This window comes from Bombina bombina, chromosome 2, assembly GCF_027579735.1.
Source record: "Bombina bombina isolate aBomBom1 chromosome 2, aBomBom1.pri, whole genome shotgun sequence".
Classification (NCBI taxonomy): domain Eukaryota; kingdom Metazoa; phylum Chordata; class Amphibia; order Anura; family Bombinatoridae; genus Bombina; species Bombina bombina.
The window spans coordinates 436,754,727-436,774,880 of NC_069500.1; the positions used below are offsets into that span (position 1 = coordinate 436,754,727).

Genomic DNA, 20,154 nt, shown 5'->3' on the forward strand with positions numbered 1-20,154 from the left:
GTTGCTTTTCCAATTCATCTGGGGCCAGTATCACCACCTGAAGGTGGATGTGGTATGTGACCGTCAATACATTTCAAACCATTAAAAATATTACTTTTCTAAAGCCTCATCACGGTCCTTGATGGCCTTGATCAACTGCTCCTTTGTTTCATCGTTTTGGTTCAGTGCCAGAAGACGGTCTCTCTCTTCTTTAAGTGCCGTCATTTCAACGCTTAATAATGTAACCTGGTAAAAGGAAAAATCTGGCATTATTAGTCATAGATCAGAAAAAAACTAAATTTCATTATCACAAATTATTTGTCATCATCACTGAATCCTTTTAAAGCCTGACTAAGGAAAGCCAATGAAGTGGTTATTGATAAATCTCATTTGCATCCTGTTGCTCTATATAATTAATATATTACATTTTTAAATTTGCATATCTTGTTATTTAAAGAATAAATACCATGTTTAAATAGTGCTTTCATGTGCACAAAACATTTTTAGAGTTTATTGCAAACATGCAAGTAAAATGTTATCAGTAACATTAGAGAAAATATGGCCTGAGAAACAAGGTGAGGGCAGACCAATGACAAAAAGCTGGATCCACTGAGACGAGGTAATCAATTAAAGTCTAAGTTACAAACAAAAAAGCAAGAAAGATAAAGTGAGGCAAAAGAAATGCAAATCAAGTACTGCCATAACCTGAACAAAAAGAAAGTATGTGGACTCTGTATGCTTACCTGATAAATTAATTTATTTCATAATGATCATTTTGTTTTCTTCCATCAAATAGTAAGAATCCACCAGTTATCACGTGTAGGAATCTATACCCAAGCAGTGAAGTCCACAGGATCACCATGAAATAGGGGGACGACGACAGTTAAGGCAGGTATGTTGCTCATCAGGCACTGCCGCCTGCAGAACTTTCCTGCCAAAACTAGCCTCACAAAAGGCATACACACCAAAGTGCTAAAACTTTTAAAAATTGTGCAAACAAGACCAAGTAGCTGCCTTAAAAATCTGATCAATAAAAGCCTTATTACAAAAGGCCCAAGATGTGGAAACTGCTCTAGTAGAATGAGAAATAATGCAATCAGGAGGAGTTCCACATAACATTTAAGAGTTCTCACAACATCCAGATTGTAAAGAAGCTTTTCCTTATAATTGTTAGGAGCTGGACAAAGAGATGGAACCACAATGTCCTGATTGATAGCATCCGTAGATACCACCTTAAGAAGAAATTAATAACTAGTTCAAACTGCTGCCTTAATCCTGATGAAATGCCAAAAAGGAGGTTTGCACGACAAAGCTGAAATCTCAGAAACCATTCTGGTATAAGAAATAGCCAGAAGAAAAACAACATTTCAAAGTAAAAGCTAATGTTCTAAACCATGCATAGACAAACTAAGGAGTTTGAAGAATCCTCAAAAGATTAAGATTCCAAGAGGAGAAACTTGATGAATAACTGGTTTAATTCTGATCAGAGCCTGAACAAAGGCCTGAAAATTTAGAATTTTATTATCTTATGAAACAAGACAGGGGGCTGACAGGTTCTTTTGCCTAAATCAAGGCATCAATAACCTTGTCAGAAAAACCTGAGACAGCACTAAGCATTCAATGGCCAGGTCATCAAATTAAGCGTTTTGAGATTCTGATAAAATAAAGGACATTGAGAAAGAAGAACCCTTCTTAGAGGAAGCCTAAAAGGTGGGCACTAAGACATTTGAACTAGGTCTGGAAACCAAATCCAGCTAAGCCACACCAGAGCAATTAGAATTGCTAAAGCTTTGTTCCTGCTTGATTCAGACTATTACTTTGCAAAGAAACACGATCATGAAGACATAATGATTTTAGGATGTCTGGGGTTAATTTAAAAAAAAAAAAAAAAAAGAATTGTGTAATTGTGTTCAACTCCTTTTTAAATAAACAATATGAAAAATTGGGGGCGAACTAGGTCAAAATTTGAAATGCTTGTGATCAGAATAATATCTATAGCTATAAAAAATATCACAATAAGGTTATGGAGTGTACATACAAATTAGCAAATTGTGGTAAAATTCCATAAGTCTTGGATGATGGAATGGGGAAATGAAACATCAATTTAAGTAATCATTGTTCCAGAAATAAAATATATACACAATCGAAACATGCAGATTACATGTATATAAAATTCATAAATATAAAATATATAAAATGCATAATATTGCCTACCAATTTGTGTGCTTATATTTAAGCTTTATGAAATTGCCATTCACAATATTTGTCTCACATATATCAATAACCTTTAATTCGATATCAAGAGCCTCAATTATGATTTTTATTTACTATTATAAGAATATTTATATACATTATTGGTATTTTCCAAAGCGTCACAAAGGAGGCGTAACTCTGACATATCGGAGCGTGGCCCTATTGTGCCTATCAACGAGATGGAGCGTGTCACTCTTTGATGTGTTGACACGCCTCATGGCCCTCTCTTGATGCTGGTAACCAAATGAGCACACATACCTTGCTTTCTGTGTGCACTTTTGTATGTTCGATATTTCTAATAGACCATTTTCTGGTCTGGTCTTTTATTACACAAAATAATCACTAGTTTGAGCTTTAATTATATTACCACTATGTCCCAGTGACGTTTCAAGTACACTCCCCTTTTTTTTCGGGTTGGAGCGCCCATTTCAACAATCCTGATAGGTTCCGTCCCGTTGTGTTAAACACACCCTGTATAGCAAACAACCAATTGTGTGCTTTCCAAATACAATTGTTTTAGATGTTTTTAAAATATAACTAACAGCAGCGGTGTCTTATATATCACTAAAGCACCTAATAAGGTATGTACCATAATCTAGGCATATAAACTTGAGATAAACTAGATTTAGCGATCATGGTATGTTTTTTATATTTTAAATTTTATGTACATGTAATCTGCATGTTTTGATTGCGTACATATTTTATTTCTGGAACAATGATTGCTTAAATTGATGTTTCATTTAGGATTATCTTTATATTTACTCTGCTTTGTTTGTTATGACATCACTTGATTGGTTTGTATCTGTCCTGTGCAGATTATTCTTAAGCATTTGTTTGGTTATATATAGCATGTGAACACTAACCCTTTTATGAAGCCTGTTGAAACAGCTTTGTTACGCTGAGAAACGCGTTGCTTATTTCACAATTTTATTAAAAAAAAAGGGTTTAATCTTACTACTTGCTATACACCATGTATTGCTCAAATTCTGTATCCTGAATTGGAGAGAAATCTTTGGGAAGAAGTGTATTTCTATATTTAGTGAACCACGAGGCCAGTCTGCTGGGTGACAGATTCTAGCCTGCTACATTTGCACAATTTTGGGGTACTTTTATACACGCGAGTGCAATTCCACTTTCTGTTAATGCTTACTGTCTTTTTTTTTTTCTTCAAAGAAAAAAGCTTTATTCAAGTAAAATAGGTACAATACAGAATGACATACCACATATCAACAAATGGAGTTGTAAACATTGGGGAAAAGATAGTCTATTGGTTAACAGGTGATTATGCTCCACGCTTATTCGGCTATTATAAGGTATGTATTCAATCTAGGTAGGCATTTACATCATACCTTTAGAGCTACAAATAAAGAGAAGGTTATACCAACATAATTAAAAAGAACAGACTAAAGTAAACTATCTAACGACGAGTTAGAGGGAGAAGGGGAAGGGTGGTGAGAGAGGGGGAAGGGTGGTGGGAGAGGGGGAAGGGTGGTGGGAGAGGGGGAAGGGTGGTGGGAGAGGGGGGGGGGTAGGGGGGGAGGTCCGCCTGGGCTAAGGAACTTTGTCAGTTTTTGCTTAATTATCTGATGTAATTTGTGAGTGGAGGAGAGATTCCCAATAGAACTGGATAATGCTTACTGTCCTTTTTATATAAAAGCACCGTTACTCTTTTTTGTTCATAATAAACATTCCTTTATTCAAATTTCGCCTTTGCCTAATATTTGAACCACCTTACTGAAGAGACTAGTAATAACCGTACTGTGTTTTTTTATATTGATTTTTGCCAAATTGTGTTTTAGGATATTTAAATCTGTTAGTCTGGGGTTTTCCTTAGGATTTCCCATATAATAATCTTGGAGTGGTGGTAGCAAAGATTGTTTAGTGTGGGTGGCATTAAAGGGGAATACAAACAGAAAGAAGCAGTTTGCCAGGCACGAACAGCTCAGTGGCTTGTTCTATAGCCCAGTTACCACCTGGGTGTAGCTTCTTTTAGCCCAATTGGTCAGATCCCACCTAACAAAGTCAGTCTAGCCCTGAAATACCATGTGCTTAGAGGGATGTGGCTGTAACTCACTGATTTTCTGGGGTTGCCATTTCCCTTGTTCAGAAGAGAATTGCCAGATATTTCAGGGCTGGACTGACCTCGTTAGACTGGGATCAGACTAATATACTTCAGGAGAGTTTTCCTCTGTGAAAAGCACAATTGGGCTACAAGAAGCTATAGAACAAGCCACCAAGATGTTCATTCCTGCATATCTTTCAGTTTGTAGTTGTATTATGACCCTGGGGAAAGTCTCCTTAAGGGTAATGGGGTAAACCAGACATGGACTCCTTGCCCAATGTGCTTAGAGGGAAGCAGTTTGCCAGTAGCCACCCAAATAGAATGCCTGAGCAATGTTCAAAGAGACTCCTTGAAAAAGCCAAAAGAATTTGGGAAACAATTGGCGTAAATTGATACAAGAAAGACTGTTAACATTGCTCAGGCATTCTATTTGGGTGGTCTGATTAACCATCTCCATCATCGGCGCAACTGCTCAGTATACAGGGGCGTTTTGTTTTCCGTAAAACTGTTACTAGCCTGGACTTAACATGCCTGTTAGATATGTTTGTCCTGTATCATGTTTTTATGTAATAAATATGCATTTTAACTGAAAATCTGGTGGCAGACCTGCTTATTGCTAGAGAGAGGTTATATTCTTACATGCTTTATACACAGAGAGCTTAGAGATGGCTCTGATTCATGCGAGTACGGTCCATCATACACCTGGGACACACTATACAAGTGTTTCCAATACTTCACTATATATACACACACCTGTTCTCTTTTCCTTCGAGGTGACCTGCTTTATACAGAACCATCATCTATTTCGGGACATATGAACAAAGCAGATATACAAAAATGTTCAGAAAACCCACTGCTGGGAATACCATTCTGCAATATAATATATATATATATATATATATATATATATATATATATATATATATATATATATATATATATATATATATATATATAATATAATATAATATAATATACTATGCATAAAAAGAAATTGTTCTACTGAGACTGAGTATCAGACACAAGTCAAAGAGGCTATAGAGAGGCTTAAAGAAAGAGGATATACTGAACAAGTCCTTAATGAGACAAAAGTTTATGTGGATAATATCTACAGGGAAGATCTTCTTAAATATAAGAACAAAAACAACAAAAAAATTGGTAAACAGAAACCAAAGTTCATTACTGCATATAGCCTCGAATTTAATAAAATTTGTGCTATCATCAAAGAATCATTACATATTCTCTACAAAGATCCTATCCTCAAAAAGACAGGAAGTGGGTTGTGAAGATATACCTAGAAAGGGAAGGACCCTGGGGAATTATCCGTCGTCCTCAGACCTAAAACCGGAGGTTAATAAATGCTGGTTACAGAAGAAAAATGTTTTTTTTTTTTAATAAGTGTAGACTGATCTGTAAGACTTGCGGTTTTGTACCTGAGGTGATAAAGTTAAATCTTCTGTCGCTCAACGTGAGCACAATGTTAATTTCTTTATTAACTGTGCCACTACACATGTAGTTTATTTGTTAACGTGTAAACTATGTAATAAACAGTACCCAGGTAAAACCACCAGGTCCCTCAAAGAGAGATTCCTGGAACATTTACGTTCAATAGAAGATGACTTTTCTGACACTCCTGTAGCCAGGCATTTCAATACAGAACACAATGCAGATACTTCTCTTTCTGTACAGGGCATTGATTTTGTACCTCACTGGATAAGGGGAGGCAATAGAGAAATCTTTTGGATTTTCACACTACAATGCAGCTTTCCCTTAGATCTGAATATGAGACGTGACCTAGATTTATTTACATAAATAGTCTATAATAGTCTAGAGACCCAAATATGTAATTTATGGTTTATCTTTTTTATCTCTCCGTTACCAATTATACATGTATCATTATGAGTACATATATTTTTATATACATTGGAGGTTAAATTCAAGATATTGCTACAATTTTCCTTCATTTTTGTGCCATATAGCAAAAAAGTACTTCCTTATATATAGATACAATGTGTTTAAATAATGTTCCCTCATTATTACGTGTATCAGTACATAAATAGCATTTAATAAGGGATTTAACTAACCTTATATATAAAAATCTTTGTGAAGTGTTCAGAAAGACAGTATGCAATAGTGAGGATATGAAATTGATACACTCGTTTACACATTTGTATCTTACATGTAGGAGAAACCGGAGAGTTGTTATGACAGGTAGTGAATTTTTAAATTGACAAGTAAGATATCTCTTTAAATGGCTGCCTTTAAAAAGGTGTATGAGCAGGAGCACAGGTAAGCAGTGATCAAGTGCGCAAGCGCACAAAAAGTGTCTTTGTTGTGCTCCTACCTGTCATGTTTTTATCCGTGTGTACTGACCTGGAATGTTTTTAACAAAGTTTGCATTAAAATTGGATTTTTATCTTATCCTGTGCTTCTCAGTGCACAGGGGGCCGCCCCTTCATGCCGACTTGTTCTCGGCAGGCTTCTTGTTCTGCTTGGATTTATTCCAGGATTGAGCCGGCTTCCAAGTGCTTTTGGTTTGCTCGGGCTTAGGAGGAGGACTGCTGACGTTGGGACTTTTCAGAACAAAAGGAACGCAAATTAGATCCTTGTCCCTTAGATTTGTTCTTTTTATCCTGCTGTAGGAAGGCACCCTTGCCCCCTGTAACCATGGGGATAATAGAGTCCAGGCCTGGACCAAATAAAAAGTTTCCCTTAAAAGGGAGGGAAAGTAGACTTGGAAGTTATGTCCACAGACCAGCACTTCAGCCAGAGCGCCCGACGCGTCTACACTGAGAAACCAGCGATCTTAGCATTCAGGCGAATAATCTGCATGTTTGCATCACAGATAAAAGAATTAGCAATTATCAAAGCCTTAATTCTGTCTTGGATAACGTTGAGGGGACCCTCCACCTCGATCAATTCGGTTAAGGAGTAAGTCGCAGCTCCAGCAACCGAGGCAACAGCCGCTGCCGGTTGAAATAAATATGCCGTATGCTGAAAACATTTTCTGAGAAAAGTTACCATCATTTTATCCATCGGCTCTCTGAAAGACGAGCTATCCTCAAGAGGGATAGTAGTACGCTTTTTAAAGGCAGACGAAGGGGAAAAGGAAGATCCAATTCTATCACTTTCGTTTTTAATAATAACAACTTGGCCTCTGGAACCTCTAATGTCGACAGAACCTCCTTTAGAAGAAAACGTAGGTGTTCAATCTTAAATTTAAAGGCTGGCTCCTCCGTAGCCGGAGGCCTAGAGGTAGCAGACTCCGATCCAGAAATTTCACCCTCTGAAGACTCAGTGTGACGCATCCTGGGATACTTGAAAGGCAGACAAATCAAGCAAATCACTGGATGTCCCCTGGACCGAAGAGCTATGTTTAACCTTTCTCTTGCACTAAGCAGGGCGAGGTAGAGCACGAAGGGCCCCAGACACCGCTTTTAACTGCGCTGTAAAGTCGGATGGTAAAAGGCTCCCTCCAGACAAAGGATCAAGCGTGCTACTGGAAGCTGCATGTGACAATGGAGATGATTGATGGGTATGCACCTCACAGGATGGTGAGTACTTAGAGGTGGACGGCTCAGTCGTACTAAAGGGGTTAACCTTCTTAGACATAATAACCTTGTTGATACATATGGAACATAGTTGAGAGGGCGGGTACACCAAGGCCTCCTCACAATATAGACAGGTCTTACTATTGGGAATAGAGGGAGTACCCTCAAGCATTTCAGGATCCTCCATAGCTTCCGCTAACAGTAGGATAAAAATGAATGCACTTTTTATTTCTCACAAAAACGGCACCTTTATACCCCCAATGACTGGGGCACATACCACCTCCTATACCCAGGCAACTAGAGAAGAAGCGACCTCTCCGACAGCTAGCTTGGCCAGGAAAGAGAAATCAAAAGTGTAACCACACCTGGTCAAGTGGTGCGCAATGCAAGACTGCCCCTGCTATGAGAAAAAGCGTGCAAAGCTACAAGCTGTGCAGCGTTCAAAGTGAAAGTAAAACACCTGTATGTTCGGTTACTGCATAACAACAGTCTATGAGCCCAAAATAAATCTCACACATAAAGCAGCATAAATCAAAGAACACATTTGATTAATCCCCACTGTTCAATAACCTCCCTAAGGAGATATTAACCCACAATTCTGTAAAGATAAAAGGAATCACACTGTGACCCTGTCTTCAGCAATTTCAACATAAGTAAAAATTGAAACAAATTTACCAGAATCCGTTCTGTGGAACAGAAACACAGCCTCTCAAGTGTGACAGTCTTGTAGCATTGCTCCTGACATGGACTTGAGTGAAGAAAGCAGACAGTGAAACTCGTCAACACTGTTTGCTTAAGGAGCTGTTAGCAGGCAGTCTGGATGGGTTCGTAGAAAGACTCTCCCTGCATCTCCAGACGCTAACTTTCGTCAATGCTCTCACTGAGAGGCTGTTAAGACTACTTAAAACTCCAGTTCTATAACGAAAGGCAGATATCCCTCATGAGGAACAACTCAGAAATCTTCTGAAATTTCTCTGCCATCCTCCTTTGACGAAAGGCCAAGAATGACTGGGGGTAGGAGAAGTGGGAGAGGTAATTAAGCCTTTAGCTGCGGTGTCTTTGCCTCCTCCCAGTAGCCAGATTCAGTATTTCCCAACAGTGAGGATTGAAGCCGTGGACTCTCCTTATATTAAGAAGGAAAGATTAACACCTTGTTTGCCTAATTGTTTTTCTAATAGTCGAACTCTATCAGTTTTCATTATTTGGAGAAGCCAATCCAGACTTGAGTGTTTGTCACGGTCATCTTTTTAACAAAATCTCATTGTTTGGCTTCAGCAGAAAAGAGATTACAAACTGCAAATTGGGGACAGATATGTGGCAAGAATGGGCTGGTAAAGCATACCTTCTGCTTGAAAAGCCACAATTTTTAAAATTACAGGAAAAGGGGGTAAAATAAAAAGTTTCTTTACTATGCATTTTATATTAATTTCAAAGTGTTTACTGTCCCTTTAGAGGGGCAGTTTATTTTTGTTATTGTTTAAAATTATTTAAAATGATAGATAGCGCCTTTACGAACCATTCCCTAGCTTTGCACAACGAACATTGTTATAACAATATACTTTAGAACTTCTGAATCTCTGCCTTTTTCTTAGCCCCTGCAGGCTGCCTCTTATCTCAGTGCATTTTATTAGCAGTTTACAGCTAGACAATGCTAGTTCATGTGTGTCATACATACATCGTGCTCACTCCTGTGGAGTTATGCAGGAACAAGCACAAACTGGCTAAAATGTAATTTTGTAAAAAGCACCGAGATAAGGTGGTAGTCTGCAGAGGCTTAGATACAAGGTAATCACAGAGGTAAAAACATAATTTATGCTTACCTGATAAATTTATTTCTCTTGTAGTGTATCCAGTCCACGGATCATCCATTACTTATGGGATATTCTCCTTCCCAACAGGAAGTTGCAAAAGGATCACCCACAGCAGAGCTGCTATATAGCTCCTCCCCTAACTGCCATATCCAGTCATTCGACCGAAACAAACAGAGAAAGGAGAAACCATAGGATGCAGTGGTGACTGTAGTTTAATTAAAATTCAGACCTGCCTTAAAAGGACAGGGAGGGCCGTGGACTGGATACACTACAAGAGAAATAAAATTTATCAGGTAAGCATAAATTATGTTTTCTCTTGTTAAGTGTATCCAGTCCACGGATCATCCATTACTTATGGGATACCAATACCAAAGCTAAAGTACACGGATGATGGGAGGGACAAGGCAGGGATTAAGCGGAAGGAACCACTGCCTGAACAACCTTTCTCCCAAAAACAGCCTCCGAAGAAGCAAAAGAATCAAATTTGTAAAATTTTGAAAAAGTGTGAAGCGAAGACCAAGTCGCGGCCTTGCAAATCTGTTCAACAGAGGCCTCATTTTTAAAGGCCCAGGTGGAAGCCACAGCTCTAGTAGAATGAGCTGTAATCCTTTCAGGGGGCTGCTGTCCAGCAGTCTCATAGGCTAGGCGTATAATACGCCGAAGCCAAAAGGAAAGAGAGGTTGCCGAAGCTTTTTGACCTCTCCTCTGTCCAGAATAAACGACAAACAGGTAAGATGTTTGATGAAAATCTTTAGTACCTTGTAAGTAAAACTTCAAGGCACGGACTACATCCAGATTATGTAAAAGACGTTCCTTCTTTGAAGAAGGATTAGGACACAATGATGGAACAACAATCTCTTGATTGATATTCTTGTTAGAAACCACCTTAGGTAAAAACCCAGGTTTGGTACGCAGAACTACCTTATCTGCATGAAAAATCAGATAAGGAGAATCACATTGTAAGGCAGATAGCTCAGAGACTCTCCGAGCTGAGGAAATAGCCATCAAAAAATGACCTTTCAAAGATAAAAGCTTAATATCAATGGAATGAAGGGGTTCAAACGGAACTCCTTGAAGAACTTTAAGAACCAAGTTTAAGCTCCATGGGGGAGCAACAGGTTTAAACACAGGCTTAATTCTAACCAAAGCCTGACAAAATGCCTGGACATCTGGAAATTCTGCCAGACGCTTGTGCAAAAGAATAGACAGAGCAGAAATCTGTCCCTTTAAGGAACTAGCTGATAATCCTTTGTCCAAACCCTCTTGGAGAAAGGACAATATCCTAGGAATCCTAACCTTACTCCATGAGTAATTCTTGGATTCACACCAGTAAAGATATGTACGCCATATCTTGTGATAGATTTTCCTGGTAACAGGCTTTCGTGCCTGTATTAAGGTATCAATGACTGACTCTGAGAAGCCACGCTTTGATAGAATCAAGCGTTCAATCTCCATGCAGTCAGTCTCAGAGAAATTAGATTTGGATGATTGAAAGGACCTTGTATTAGAAGGTCCTGTCTTAGAGGCAGAGTCCATGGTGGAAAGGATGACATGTCCACTAGGTCAGGCGCTATTAGAATCACCGATGCTCTCTCCTGTTTGATTTTGGCAATCAGTCGAGGGAGCAGAGGAAACGGTGGAAACACATAAGCCAGGTTGAAGAACCAAGGCACTGCTAGAGCATCTATCAGCGTCGCTTCTGGGTCCCTGGACCTGGATCCGTAACAAGGAAGCTTGGCGTTCTGGCGAGACGCCATGAGATCCAACTCTGGTTTGCCCCAATGATGAATCAACTGAGCAAACACCTCCGGATGGAGTTCCCACTCCCCCGGGTGAAAAGTCTGACGACTTAGAAAATCCGCCTCCCAGTTCTCCACGCCTGGGATATGGATTGCTGACAGGTGGCAAGAGTGAGTCTCTGCCCAGCGAATTCTTTTTGAGACTTCTAACATCGCTAGGGAACTCCTGGTTCCCCCTTGATGGTTGATGTAAGCCACAGTCGTGATATTGTCCGACTGAAATCTGATGAAACTCAGTGTTGCTAACTGAGGCCAAGCCAGAAGAGCATTGAATATTGCTCTTAACTCCAGAATATTTATTGGAAGGAGTTTCTCCTCCTGAGTCCACGATCCCTGTGCCTTCAGGGAGTTCCAGACTGCACCCCAACCTAGAAGGCTGACATCTGTTGTTACAATTGTCCAATCTGGCCTGCGAAAGGTCATACCCTCGGACAGGTGGACCCGAGACAACCACCAGATAAGAGAATCTCTGGTCTCTTGATCCAGATTTAGCAGAGGGGACAAATCTGTGTAATCCCCATTCCACTGACTTAGCATGCATAATTGCAGTGGTCTGAGATGTAGGCGCGCAAATGGCACTATGTCCATTGCCGCTACCATTAAGCCGATCACCTCCATACACTGAGCCACCGAAGGGCGCGGAATGGAATGAAGAATACGGCAAGCATTTAGAAGCTTTGATAACCTGGACTCCGTTAGGTAAATTTTCATCTCTACAGAATCTATAAGAGTCCCTAAGAAAGAGACTCTTGTGAGTGGGGATAGAGAACTCTTTTCCTCGTTCACTTTCCACCCGTGCAATCTCAGAAATGCCAGAACTCTCTCTGTATGAGACTTGGCAATTTGAAAGCTTGATGCCTGTATCAGGATGTCGTCTAGATACGGAGCCACCGCTATGCCTCGCGGTCTTAGAACCGCCAGAAGTGAGCCCAGAACCTTCGTAAAGATTCTCGGGGCTGTAGCCAACCCGAAGGGAAGAGCTACAAATTGGTAATGCCTGTCTAGAAAGGCAAACCTTAGGAACTGATGATGATCTTTGTGAATCGGTATGTGAAGGTAGGCATCCTTTAAGTCCACTGTGGTCATGTACTGACCCTTTTGGATCATGGGTAGGATCGTCCGAATAGTTTCCATTTTGAAAGATGGAACTCTGTGGAATTTGTTTAAGATCTTTAGATCCAAAATTGGTCTGAAGGTTCCCTCTTTTTTGGGAACCACAAACAGATTTGAATAAAAACCCTGTCCTTGTTCCGTCCGCGGAACTGGATGGATCACTCCCATTACTAGGAGGTCTTGCACACAGCGTAGGAATGCCTCTTTCTTTATCTGATTTGCAGATAACCTTGAAAGATGAAATCTCCCTTGTGGAGGGGAAGCTTTGAAGTCCAGAAGATATCCCTGAGATATGATCTCCAACGCCTAGGGATCCTGAACATCTCTTGCCCATGCCTGGGCGAAGAGAAAAAGTCTGCCCCCTACTAGATCCGTCGCCGGATAGGGGGCCGTTCCTTCATGCTGTCTTAGAGGCAGCAGCAGGCTTTCTGGCCTGCTTGCCTTTGTTCCAGGACTGGTTAGGTTTCCAGGCCTGCTTAGATTGAGCAAAAGTTCCCTCTTGTCTTGAAGCGGAGGAAGTTGATGCTGCACCTGCCTTGGAATTTCGAAAGGCACGAAAATTAGACTGTTTGGCCTTTGATTTGGCCCTGTCCTGAGGAAGGGTATGACCCTTACCTCCAGTAATGTCAGCAATAATTTCTTTCAAACCAGGCCCGAATAAGGTCTGCCCCTTGAAAGGAATGTTGAGTAATTTAGACTTTGAAGTCACATCAGCTGACCAGGATTTGAGCCATAGCGCCCTACGCGCCTGGATGGCGAATACGGAATTCTTAGCCGTTAGTTTAGTCAAATGAACAATAGCATCAGAAACAAATGAGTTAGCTAGCTTAAGAGTTCTAAGCTTGTCAACAATTTAAAGTATTTATCCAGCCTACACAATTTCTCTGGCACTGCAATTGTGTAACAGTCATTCAGAGCAGCTAATACCTCCCCAAGCAATACACGGAGGTTCTCAAGCTTAAATTTAAAATTAGAAATCTCTGAATCAGGTCTCCCCGAATCAGAGACGTCACCCACAGACTGAAGCTCTCCGTCCTCAGGTTCTGCATATTGTGACGCAGTATCAGACATGGCTCTTACAGCATCTACGCGCTCTGTATCTCGTCTAACCCCAGAGCTATCGCGCTTGCCTCTCAATTCAGGCAATCTGGATAATACCTCTGACAGGGTATTATTCATGATTGCAGCCATGTCCTGCAAAGTAATCGCTATGGGCGTCCCTGATGTACTTGGCGCCATATTAGCGTGCGTCCCTTGAGCGGGAGGCAAAGGGTCCGACACGTGAGGAGAGTTAGTCGGCATAACTTCCCCCTCGACAGACCCCTCTGGTGACAATTCTTTTATAGATAAAGACTGATCTTTACTGTTTAAAGTGAAATCAATACATTTAGTACACATTCTCCTATGGGGCTCCACCATGGCTTTTAAACATAATGAACAAGTATCCTCTGTTTCAGACATGTTTGTACAGACTAGCAATGAGACTAGCAAGCTTGGAAAACACTTTAAAGCAAGTTAACAAGCAATATAAAAAACGTTACTGTGCCTTTAAGAGAAACAAATTTTGACAAAATTTGAAATAACAGTGAAAAAAGGCAGTTACACTAACAAAATTTTTACAGTGTATGTAACAAGTCAGCAGAGCATAGCACCCACTTGCAAATGGCTGATTAACCCCTTAATAACAATCCATCCCTAGAAAAATATTAACTGCACATACCTTATTGCAGGAAAACCTGCACGCCATTCCCTCTCTGAAGTTACCTCACTCCTCAGAATATGTGAGAACAGCCATGGATCTTAGTTACTTCTGCTAAGATCAAAGAAAATGCAGGCAGATTCTTCTTCTAAATACTGCCTGAGATAAACAGCACACTCCGGTACCATTTAAAAATAACAAACTTTTGATTGAAGAAATAAACTAAGTATAAAACACCACTCTCTTACGACCTCCATCTTTGTTGAGGGTTGCAAGAGAATGACTGGATATGGCAGTTAGGGGAGGAGCTATATAGCAGCTCTGCTGTGGGTGATCCTCTTGCAACTTCCTGTTGGGAAGGAGAATATCCCATAAGTAATGGATGATCCGTGGACTGGATACACTTAACAAGAGAAATGTATTTTAATATAACAGTGTTAGTTATGCAAAAGTGGGGAATGTGTAATAAAGGGATTATCTATCTTTTTAAACAATAACATTGTTCAAGTAGCCTGTCCCTTTAAAATCCTTTTAATAATCTGTTTGAGTAATTCGGTTGTTGTTGAGAAAAGTCTCATACTATAGCTTTGAAACACTGATGGCCTCATCACCATGAAATACCAAAACAAGTTGCTACAATCTTAAATTAGATGGTAGCAGATTAAGGGGAAATGTGAGGAAGCATTTTTTTTTTACAGAAAGGGTGGTGGATTAATGGAATAGACTTCCAATAGAGGTAGTAAACACAGGGACAGTAAATAATTAAAAATGTCTGGGACATGCATATGGCTATCCTAAGAAAACAGTAACATGTAATATGGGTAGACTTGATAAGCCTTTTGGTTCATATCTACAATCAAATTCTATGTTTCTAGAACATCATATTATCATGGCAGGCTCTCTACAGATGGCTATGGGTTGAATTAGCAGCTATAAGCACTTATTCTATCAGCTGCACAAGCACATACTGTATAAGGCATTAGTCACAGGCAGATAACAGATAACTCCTTACAGCAGATCTTATGAGCCAATTACTAAAATGGAAAAAGGACAACTCATCTCTGAGGATCACAGGAGCCGTTGCTAATGCTCACGATTCATTTTAAATATATCTCTTGCAGGTCATGGAGCAACTAAACAAACTTTATTGATCAAAAAAGACAACACACAAATTATTAGAAGTAAATAATCCCTGCAGATTACAGAGTATCTTAAAATTAATTGTATCCCTATAGAACATAGTAGCAAAAGAAAATAGGAATTTAGACAAGAATAGAATACCTCATTTTTATGTTTCACTTTACTGCAACCTATATGCCACTGCACTGTGAAACCCTGCATAAGATGTTGGTATTTACATATAACCGTGTTCTACCCAGGACCTTTTTTTAGTGGGTGCATCACCCAGATGATTTTAACTGACCACCCAGCTAAGAAGCGTAGCCAATATTAAGCTAAAATTAGCTATTAAAAATAGATACATATTTATTGCACACATCATTAAATATATGTATGTTAAACTATAAAATTATATTTGGGCTTTGGATAGCAGAAAATTATATATTAGAATATATTACACTTCCCCCACCTGGTTACTTCATAATGCTGCAGAGCACTGTATAAATTAATCTTGAATAATGTAAGAATAATAGAACACAACACTAAAAAATCTGCAATGTAAAACAAATCTAAATGTAGGGTGTAGGGCTCAATTTATCAAGCTATGAAAGCATCTTTTGAGCCTTTGTGGTGCAGAAGCGAGTCTGCAACCTTTCCAACACCTCAAAAGTGGCGGATTAAAATCTGCCCAAACTCATCCAACCAGGGTGATTGACAGACCCTTCTCATGCCCAATTAGCTGCATTTTTTGTGCAATGATACCTGTGAGCAGCACATGCTGCCTGTTCACTGCTAAACCGGGAGGACAGGTTCACTCGTTTGGCATGATAAATTAAACCCAGAATAATTAAATGGATAAGTACATTGTAAACATAGCTGTGAACAGAAACCAGCCTTTTAATAAGAAAACTAAATAAAAAAATAATTTAAAAAAAAGTATTATATTTACAATATTTACACACACACACACATTTATATTATTATCGGTTATTTGTAGAGCGTCAACAGATTCTGCAGCGCTTTATGTGAAAAGGGTACAAAATAAATAATGAAGGTATATTGCAAAGTTAGTACTACACCTAACCAAGCATTTTATATTATAACCTTAAAGTGTCCCATGTTACTTTAATTTAAATGGCGTAGCATGTTAGAAAGTTGAGTGTACGTCCTCTTTGGTTATGCTTTTCGATGTATTATCACAAAAGGGTGAGCACTATCAAAGTGGGTATTGGCTGGTGTAATGCAATCCATAATATAACCTTTTTTGCATCAAAACTACCAACAACCTCTAGATTTTGTTTTTAATGTACTGCAATCTATAAAATAAAAACATACTAAATAGAACATGCATTGCCTTCACCTGTCTGTGTAGCTTCTGAAGTTCCTCAAAGTTTTGCTTCATTCTGACCTGTTCTCCTTGTAAAAGCTCCCGTAGAGCTTTGGAGTCCTCACTAGTCCTTCTAATCTGCTCTTCTAGGCCATCATCTTCACATTTCCTTGAGGTCTACAAAACAGGGATTACAATGTATTACTAGGGCTGTATAGTACTGTTAAATATAATGTTCTCAGAATAGCACTCTGCTGTCTAAGGACTAGATTACGAGTGTAACGCAAGCAATAAGTGGCATTTAACGTCTCTCTGCGCATGTCCGAAATAGCGCACATTTTAAAGTTGATAGTAAATGCAGGTTGGGTTAGCATTATTTTAGAGCTCCAGTTGACTGTTACGCAAGATAAAAAAGTTGCACAAAAAAAAAATCAAAAATACATTTAAAAGTACAGTTACACTCTTAACAACACTGTCAAATTATTTTAAAAAAATTTGCATTTAAAAGTTATACCGGCTCAAAGATATGACGTCTTAGGTGTTAGAAAAACACACACACATACCTATCTATATCTATCTATAGATATATAGATGTGTGCACATATGTATTTTACTGTATATTTACTGTACATATTTCACATTCCAATGTTCTTCACTTACAGGAAAATGTCCTTTTATTGTAAATACATATATTTCTATATATGCCAAGAACATTGTAATGTGAAATATTAATATTTCATGTTGCAATTAGAGCAATTGAATATACGCAGTTACGTTTTTACACTCCATTGACTTGTATAGGAGAAATTAACTTCTTACTTTCAACTTGTAATACGAGCGCAAACCAAAGTTAACGCGGGATCTCTAAAATAGTGCTCCACTCGTAATCTAGCCCTAAAATCTCCGGAAGGAAAACAACAAAATTGGATCACAAACAGGAAAGATTACTTGTGTGAGTGGGTGTGTATAATATTAATAAGACAGTGGTACCGTAGATTCACAAGTGTCCAAGATGCTTAGGATAAGGCTTTTCAACTCGCTCAGCGCTGTACGTAGGCTGCCTGCTGGTATGTCTTTGGCAGATGAGGTTTCTGAAGACTCATCCATAGAGGAGTCAGTGGAAACGGCAGAGTCGGCACTATCATTCCCTCTGAGTTGGCAGCAGAGAGATCGTACTTGGCAGTGAGCTTCCCAGAGCTGCAATCTCAACTAGGAAAACAAAGAATAGGAAATAAAATCATATAAACATCTATATATCACATTTTATTTTTGTTAAATGGCTGCAAAAGAAAAAAAAAAAAAAAATCATGTTCAAAAAGTGTCCTTGGTAACCAATGAATACCATTAAGATTTTCTTACTCTACCTGCTCTCTTTCCTGTTCCTGCTCTTCTGCCTCGATGCTCTGCTCGATTTCTGTCAACAGTGAGGTGCTTGTGCTGTTTAAATGAAGGAGACTCTTTTCCTCTCTTAGCTCCTCCATTTTCACCTGAAGCTGCCGATAAGAATGTCTTAGTTCTTCTAACTCCAGATTACTCTCCCCTAACTGCATGCGAAGAAGAAACGGAATTCGGTTTATAAAATATGGCAAATCAGAGGTGGTGACTTATCTTTACATCACTCTGACGAAGATGGATTTTTTTCTCATTGCTTTAATAAATGTTATTAGTAACCAGAGGAGTCCTCTAAAAATACTGTATTGCAAAACCACTTCTGCAGGTACTGTATACAGTTAAAACATGCTCTACAATAGTAAAATCATTTTAACTAGAAACAAAGAAAACAACAAAAAAATAAAAAAAATAAAAAATAAAAAGAAAAGCCTTGAAAGAAAATCGGTCTAGAAAGCTTTTAAAGTGAATTTCAAAGAAAAACACCTGATATAAAAAAATAAAAATCTTTAGTCTCCAACAAAGAAAAATACATTTATAATCAGAATTCTTACCAAAGAACATGGCGATTGTTAAAAAAAAAAACATTCTCAAACAAGGAATTTCAGGTCCGTCCCCTCAACAGCCCTCTATTCCCCTCCTTTCTATGTTTGCAGTAACTTGTGTTAATCTTATATTTAGATTTATTTACCTGAAGGTCTTTTTCACTGCCCTGTTGGCTCAGCATTAATTCTCGGTCATGCAATTCCTCTACAATTCCCTGAAGCTTCTGATTTTCCTCCATAATAGTGCTCAGCTGCTGCTCTAGTTCACGGTTTCGATCAGAAAGCATCTTTATCTAAATGCCCAATACAGAGAGTCAGGTAAAGAGAACAGTGTTAAAGCTAAAATTCCAACAAAAAAGTGAAAATGAAATTCCTGGAATCTGAGAGGTCTACATAAAGGGGGGAGGTAATGAGTGAGAGTGGTGAGAAAAAAAAAAGCGAGTTGCCTTGAAACCAGGGACCAGAAACAAGCAGGTTGTGTGGGAGTGCTCAGGAATTCCAGAAGATAAAGCTATGTGTGAAACCGAGCCTGGTATTAACTCCTTGGCTTAACCTTAAACATAAAACAGTTTGCTTGCCAGTGTTTTTATACACAAGAATAAGATGTTTTATTTGGCGTTTAGTGTATGAAGTTATTTTTACATGCTGAGAGAAGCATTGCTTAGAAAATCAGTTTAGGTTAACAGTGTAAAATTAAATGCAGAATTTAAAGATATGAACAATACAGGTACAGCAACAAATGTCTTAATATTTATAAAGTAAGAATGAAAAATAGGTCACAGTTTGAACATGCAGGTGCTACGCAATAAACTTTAAATCTGTTTAATGGCAGCTACGCAACTAAGGTTGACAAGTAACTAGGAAATGAGAAGTCACTGATAGTCTGTATATTGCAGTGATGATTACAAATACAAGGACCACAACAGATAATACTGCCCTATAGTTATGCACTGTGGACAGATAAGCAGGTGATACGCAAATTTAGTCACATGGGAGCAATTGCAGTTAATGGATAAGTGCAGCTGCGGTTAGTACAGAATACTACAAAACTTCCACAGACTAAGCTAAGTGTTGTTGTGTATTCTCTTGTATAAAATGCATGAGTCACTTGTACCTTTGCAACCACAGTTATCTAAGGTTTCTAGATCACTATTTAAACACATTACTTTTTGCAATAAAAACAAAAGGTGATCTTATCACTAGCTGCAAAATGTAACATTTCAAAATATGAAGGCAATGACTGACGACCAAGCAAGAAGGGCCTGTTCATGCAATACAGAACAAGCAAAGCGGATGTACTTACTTCTAGGATCTGCTGCTCGGTACCAGGCACAAGAGAGGAAAAACAGGATTGAATAAGTGGGGGGGAAAAAAAAAAAAAGAGGAAGGAGGGATGGAATGACTAAGGATTAAAATCTATTTAGGTGAATAATCCTTAAAGGGACAGTATACACCAATTTTCATATAACTGCATGTAATAGACATTACTATAAAGAAGAATATGTGC

At 38.8% G+C, this 20,154-nt stretch overlaps 1 protein-coding gene across 1 annotated transcript in view; it reads right to left on the bottom strand.

Moving 5' to 3' along the window:
* BICDL1 (BICD family like cargo adaptor 1) overlaps window positions 1–20,154 on the bottom strand; it is a 261,541-nt gene that overhangs the window by 65,223 nt on the left and 176,164 nt on the right. Inside the window, exons 4-8 of the mRNA XM_053702062.1 lie at window positions 18,794–18,940; window positions 18,078–18,257; window positions 17,704–17,922; window positions 16,747–16,890; window positions 95–225 (exon numbers count right to left, since the gene is read on the bottom strand). Coding sequence (XP_053558037.1) covers window positions 95–225; window positions 16,747–16,890; window positions 17,704–17,922; window positions 18,078–18,257; window positions 18,794–18,940 — 821 coding nt within the window. The remainder of the gene's footprint in view (window positions 1–94; window positions 226–16,746; window positions 16,891–17,703; window positions 17,923–18,077; window positions 18,258–18,793; window positions 18,941–20,154) is intronic.